This window comes from Gymnoscopelus braueri (assembly GCF_963280865.1).
Source record: "Gymnoscopelus braueri genome assembly, chromosome: 22".
Lineage (NCBI taxonomy): Eukaryota > Metazoa > Chordata > Actinopteri > Myctophiformes > Myctophidae > Gymnoscopelus > Gymnoscopelus braueri.
The window spans coordinates 9,023,176-9,030,450 of NC_137624.1; the positions used below are offsets into that span (position 1 = coordinate 9,023,176).

Genomic DNA, 7,275 nt, shown 5'->3' on the forward strand with positions numbered 1-7,275 from the left:
TAACAAATCCTTTGCTGATCTACATTGTAGATCGGCAAAGGATGTGTCAAAATCTTTGAAATTGGTGGATCTATCACAACACGTTGCATCGGGATGCATTGCAAGCTACCGGCTATTTTACAATAGCCAAGGTATAAAATTGGTAAAATATTGGTTCATGTATGTTTTGAAATAATCAAAATCGGCAAAGTAACTTGCAAGTTTTCAAATAATTAGTAGTCGAATCAAAAGTACATTATTTGCCTCTGAGATGAGTAGAAGTATGGAAAAATGGAAACACTCAAGCAAAGTAAAAGTACCTCAAAATTGTACTCAAGTATTAGTACTTCCACACCACTGGCACATTCCACACTGACGATTGCTTTTTTCCATCAGCAACCTTTAGTAGATTTACAGCCGCGATATCCTGTTGTAGCTCTTGCTTACAGAGAGGCAACTCAAGCTTTGACCCCCACACTTCCCCTAACCACATGAACCCTAGCGTCCCTTTTCTAGGCATGTCATAATAGGCAAACATTTGGCAAAGATATCAGATGTGTTTTCCCAAATGCATTGCAACACGTTGTGAGCTTGTTGAAAACTTGGCTCTTTTCACAGAAGAGATTTGTGTAGTCAGTGGGGAAAAAGGAGGGGACCAAGTATAGACCCATGTAGGACCCCAGTCAGCAAAGTATATAGCATTAAGTGGTTATAGCAGCACTATGTAACTTTCCCCTTCTACCACAGATTTGAACCCAGTATCCTGCGCAAGTGCTGGCATTTTTTTTTACCATTGAGCTAATAGAGCAGCCTGCTTGCTCAGGGGATACATTGAATCGTGACCATCTGGTCAAAATTTGTGTCAGATCCATAGGTGAGACATGACCTTTGACACAATCAAAATTTCTCAATAGAAGAGCAGGCAGACAAAATACAACCACCCCAAGTTATATTGTATTAACATACTCTACCATACATATTGGACAAAATTACATTTTATTCATTAAAAAAAAGTTACATAGTGAGGCTATAAGTGGTTATTTTTGTGTTGAGTGAGTAGTGTGACTCCTGTCTTGGTCACTTGAATGCTATTAGAAGATTTTTTTTTTAACATTTCTAAACTGCTTCAATGATATACAGTAATAAATTCCGTTCTTAAATTGCTGGGGGGGGGGAAGCATTACTGAAAACATATGAACATCTGACATTTAAGAGAAGCTTAAAACTAAATCTTAAGCCCCCAACACCAGACAGGACCATTTAGAACGAACACAAGATGAACACAAGATGAAAAAGATTGTCAAATGCCAGATATTTTAGTTACCACAGGTCTGCCAACACCACAACATGGTTTTCAATCAGAAATGTTCCATGGCACATCCCCTCTGAACTCTTCAGGAGCACGTTAACAATGCAAAAATAACCGTAGAAATTTGATTTGAGGTAATAGTTTTGGAAATCACATACAATCAGAAGTAATGATTTAATGTTGCTGTAAATGTATCACCGTCGATAGTATATTTATCATTATGCTCACTGTAGATTGACTGTACATATTATCAGACACTGAACATAACAGCCTCATATCATACCCACCATTGATAGTCTGTACAACTGTACGTCCATTCATGAATGATAGATCTATGCCCATATTACTGGTGATAGATTGTGCGTGGTACTTATTAACAGTTCATACATTATGCTACTACTACTAACCCTTTCAGTCCAAGTGCAGATGGCCAGGCCAGACTTCAAAGTCTTCTATTTCATATTTGTATCTTTATTTTTTACCTATCTTACTAATATTCTTAAATTCTATCTATCTTCTTTACCTCCTATCTCGCTTCCGTTCTTACTTCACTATGGCTTCATGTCAATGACTTGGTGAAATGTTTTCTTTACACGTCAACAAAGAACTGCCACACACACACACACACACACACACACACACACACACACACACACACACACACACACACACACACACACACACACACACACACACACACACACACACACACACTCACTCACATTTGATTTGTTTTGTTTGCTTACCCTCTGTAATCCCATATTAAATCCCCTTTTGTACATTGTTCCGACAACATCATAAGAGGATGGCTCATATCATGTGGCATCTTCAACTAGAATGCAGTCTACAGGTGGATAATCCATCCTCTGTTTTAAAGGGAATGAATCTTGGATTCATGTCTTTCTTTGTGCCACCTGTTCAAAAGATGTCCTACTGTTTCATTGTCACAGTCCAGAGATGAACCGACACGTTGTCGATCATTTTAATTAACTTTTTGCCAAATATCTCACTTGAGTTCCAATCAAGAACCTTCTAATGCTCTCGGCTAATATCCTGAACACAACAGGAGAAGCTATGACGAAGCGGCAAAGAATTCAACAAGGCTAATCCTATTTCACCAGAATGGTATAAAAAGAGCAAGAGGTACGTCTCAGAGTCAGTACATCGAGGTGAGCAGCACTGCAACAAGCAATTCATTCTCAAGACTCAGCGCCGGCATCTTGGGATCATCTTCACCATGAGAACCTCAGCCATGTCCGTCGTGCTGGCAGCGGCCCTGCTGTTCCAGTGTTATACGGGGGCCATGACTGCACCCATGAGCAGAACTGAAGACAGCGCTTTGGAGCGGGACGCCTTCGGCGTTGACGAGATCGCAGAGGACGCTGTTGGCGCTGTAGAGACAGCCATTCTGGGCCGAAATGGAGGCGCCAAGGTGATCGTGGTTGCAGACGCAAGCCTCTGGAAGAACCTGTGGGCAAACGAAGGAGGACTCTCCCTCTTCAAGCAGAGAGCCGGCGAGAGCGGCCTGACGCTGGACCGCAGAGACGTGCCCAAGGAGGCCAGATTCGCTGTCGTCAGGAAGGACGCTATGAGATGCATGGTGGGACGGGTCTACAGGCCATGCTGGGAGCTTGATGCTTGAATAGATCTTCTGACCCTAGAACTCTCATCATAGGACATTCTCCGGCAAGATCCACCGACCAGATGCCGCATCCTATCCCTGCCTCATTTTGAATGATGTACTGTATATCTACATGAATGCAGTTCCACAAATAAAATAGAATTAATTTAATTGCATCTTCTGTCTCCTATGTGTTTGCTGTTTTACAGAATGTTTTTTTGCTCGTTGATGTCTGTCTTTAAGATGGCATGCTTTATTATGTTTTATTTCTTATATTCCTTTTTACATGGAACATCAAAGACTATTATTGTCTTTGATGTTCCTTGTTTTCAGAATATTCATTCAGTACAGGTGTTTAGGATTAAGTATGACATGACTAAAATGCATCCGGTATCAAACCTGGAGCTCACCAAAATTATTTCAATAAGAGAGAGATCGAGTTGTTATAAATGAGAATTTTATTGAATGGAACGTTTTAGGCAATTATTCAATAAACATTTTGGCGATTAGACTCCGTTAACATTTATCGTACATATGCAACGTACATATGTATAGGATGTGCTTAATAGGGAGAACCCCCCCGTACATAAGTATGAGATATGTTTAATAGGGAGAATCCCCGGAGTCTAGACGCTGGTGGTGGCAGTGCGGAGACCCTCCTTCCTTCTTAAAGGAGGAGTTCACCCAAAAAAATGACTTATTTTATATCAATTGCACGCCCCATGAAGCCTTGAATTCATGGATTTTTTTTGTTTTTTGTCGAATTCCTACGCCAACAATTTGATGACCGTGTGTATTTCCGGTAGGAGACACAAATAATCTACTTTGTGTCTCCTACCGGATACACTAGTCGGTAGGAGACGGGAATCAAATTATTAGCTTAGGAATGCAACAAAAACAAAAACAAATCCATGAATTCAAGGCTTCATGGGGTGTGCAATTGATAGAAAATAAGTCATTTTTTGGATGAACTATTCCTTTAACTCTAGGCGCTTGAGACGTGGTGGAGTTGGGGATGGAGGTGGGTTGCTTGCTGCATGCTGGAAAGATAATGACCAGTGCCAGAGGCAGTGATATTTAAAGGCGGAGTCCAACCGCCTGATTGGCTGACTGCAGATTGACAGATTGACTGCAGTCAATAAATTGAGTTCTTAAATTGCTGGGGGAAAAAAGCATTACTGAAAACATATGAACATCTGACATTTAAGAGAAATCTTAAGCCCCCACCAGACAGGACCATTTAGACAACAACGAACACAAGATGAAAAAGATTGTCAAATGCCAGATATTTTAGTTACCACAGGTCTGCCAACACCACAACATGGTTTTCAATCAGAAATGCTCCATGGCACCTCCCCTCCGAACTCTTCAGGAGCACGTTAACAATGCAAAAATAACCGTAGAAATTTGATTTGAGGTAATAGTTTTGGAAATCACATACAATCAGAAGTAATGATTTAATGTTGCTGTAAATGTATCACCGTCGATAGTATATATTTATCATTATGCTCACTGTAGATTGACTGTACAGTACATATTATCAGACACTGAACATAACAGCCTCATATCATACCCACCATTGATAGTCTGTACAACTGTACGTCCATTCATGAATGATAGATCTATGCCCATATTACTGGTGATACATTGTGCGTGGTACTTATTAACAGTTCATACATTATGCTACTACTAACCCTGTCAGTCCAAGTGCAGATGACTAGGCCAGACTTCAAAGTCTTCTATTTCATATTTGTATCTTTATTTTTTTACATATCTTACTAATATTCTTAAATTCTATCTATCATTTTTCTTGATACCTCTTCTTTACCTCCTATCTCGCTTCTGTTCTTCCTTCACTATGGCTTCATGTCAATGACTGAAATGTTTTCTTTACACGTCAACAAAGACCTACCACACACACACACACACACACACACACACACACACACACTCACACTCACACTCACACACACACACACACACACACACACACACACACACACACACACACACACACACACACACACACACACACACACACACATTTGATTTGTTTTGTTTGCTTACCCTCTGTAATCCCATATTAAATCCCCTTTTGTACATTGTTGCAACAATATCATAAGAGGATGGCTCATATCATGTGGCATCTTCAACTAGAATGCAGTCTACAGGTGGATAATCCATCCTCTGTTTTAAAGGGAATGATTCTTGGATTCATGTCTTTCTTTGTGCCACCTGTTCAAAAGATGTCCTACTGTTTCATTGTCACAGTCCAGAGATGAACCGACACGTTGTCGATCATTTTAATTAACTTTTTGCCAAATATCTCACTTGAGTTCCAATCAAGAACCTTCTAATGCTCTCGGCTAATATCCTGAACACAACAGGAGAAGCTATGACGAAGCGGCAAAGAATTCAACAAGGCTAATCCTATTTCACCAGAATGGTATAAAAAGAGCAAGAGGTACGTCTCAGAGTCAGTACATCGAGGTGAGCATCACTGCAACAAGCAATTCATTCTCAAGACTCAGCACCGGCATCTTGGGATCATCTTCACCATGAGAACCTCAGCCATGTCCATCGTACTGGCAGCGGCCCTGCTGTTCCAGTGTTATACCGGGGCCATGACTGCTCCCATGAGCAGAACTGAAGACGGCGCTTTGGAGCGGGACGCCTTCGGCGATGACGAGATCGCAGAGAACGCTGTTGGCGCTGTAGAGACAGCAATTCTGGGCCGAAATGGAGGCGCCAAGGTGATCGTGGTTGCAGACGCAAGCCTCTGGAAGAACCTGTGGGCAAACGAAGGAGGACTCTCCCTCTTCAAGCAGAGAGCCGGCGAGAGCGGCCTGACGCTGGACCGCAGAGACGTGCCCAACAGATTCGCTGTCATCAAGAAGGACGCTATGAGATGCATGGTGGGACGGGTCTACAGGCCATGCTGGGAGCTTGAAGCTTGAATAGATCTTCTAACCCTAGAACTCTCATCATAGGACATTCTCCGGCAAGATCCACCGACCAGATGCCGCATCTTATCCCTGCCTCATTTTGAATGATGTACTGTATATCTACATGAATGCAGTTCCACAAATAAAATAGAATTAATTTAATTGTATCTTCTGTCTCCTACAGTATGTGTTTGCTGTTTTACAGAATGTTTTTTTGCTCGTTGATGTCTGTCTTTAAGATGGCATGCTTTATTATGTTTGATTTCTTATATTCCTTTTTACATGGAACATCAAAGACTATTATTGTCTTTGATGTTCCTTGTTTTCAGAATATTCATTCAGTACAGGTGTTTAGGATTAAGTATGACATGACTAAAATGCATCCGGTATCAAACCTGGAGCTCACCAAAATTATATAAAATCACTGTCAGGCTGAAATAACATATCATTTACATAACACAAATAAGTAGCTTATTCAGTTCTCAATTTTTTTGCTGCTGACTAAAGATACAGAGTAAAGAAAACAACTCAGTGTTAATTTATCCATTTGTAACTCTGAGCGTGTACACATTCAACCAAATGGACCCTTATCAGGCCATTTGGTTCCATTTGTACACTCTCAAGAGTTAAATTGAGGACTTTACTGAAAATGAAAGTAACAACAACCAATTTTTTGGGGGCGATTCAGAAAGCCATTTATTTAGAAAAAAAAAGTTTGTTAAAGTTTAACTTACCACATAATGTTGTCAGTTCTGCATGTCAATAATTGTTTTGTCTTTTTCTGAACACAGTCAAGCAATGACAAATAATTATCTGTGGTCTGATGCTAGTTTTAAGATTGCCATGGATCCTGTGCGGACGGACAAGAACTTGGGTGGTTGTCAGGAATCAGGGATATTCACATTTCTACCATACCTCCAAATGACAGGAGTCACAGAATGCCTTCTAATTTCAATTTAATTGCACCTCAGGGGACATTCATCTCAACCACACAGCTATTTCCTGGGTAACAGAATGGAGCATTCACCTCACACTGATCAGTCAGCCCATTATGTTGCTCCGGCTAAGAATTCAGGTTGACCGTAGCTCGATGAAACTCATCTCAGATGATTGTCGCCATTGTGAAGTCACACTTTTCACTCCATGGAACAATCCACTACTGCTGCCTGCCTGTCTGTGAGGACTTATATGTAGAAAGTAGAAATTGTGCAATCTCTGTCACCACATGAAAGGCAGTCCTAAACCATGTGTGTCAATATGAATGTCCAAGTTGTCAATACAGTTTATCTGGGAGGAACTGGAATTCTGACTCTGATTGCCAGCAAACACCATGCTTTGATGCTATAGCCTGATTACTACTGGACAATGACCAATTCCAACAGTTGGGGATTAAGTGCCTCTATCTGGATAGCTGTTTCACA

The 7,275-nt window shown here is 40.9% G+C and overlaps 2 protein-coding genes across 2 annotated transcripts; both read left to right on the top strand.

Moving 5' to 3' along the window:
- Window positions 1-2,525: 2,525 nt before the first annotated feature.
- On the top strand, window positions 2,526-2,930 carry LOC308078806 (pro-MCH-like; the record flags this gene model as incomplete). The annotated part of the gene is made up of 1 exon (XM_080420155.1): window positions 2,526-2,930. The coding sequence occupies one exon, from the start codon at window positions 2,526-2,528 to the stop codon at window positions 2,928-2,930; it is 405 nt and encodes a 134-aa protein (XP_080276281.1).
- Window positions 2,931-5,467: 2,537 nt separating this feature from the next.
- On the top strand, window positions 5,468-5,866 carry LOC308078807 (pro-MCH-like; the record flags this gene model as incomplete). Its single annotated transcript, XM_080420156.1, has 1 exon — window positions 5,468-5,866. The coding sequence occupies one exon, from the start codon at window positions 5,468-5,470 to the stop codon at window positions 5,864-5,866; it is 399 nt and encodes a 132-aa protein (XP_080276282.1).
- Between the last annotated feature and the right edge of the window lie 1,409 nt (window positions 5,867-7,275).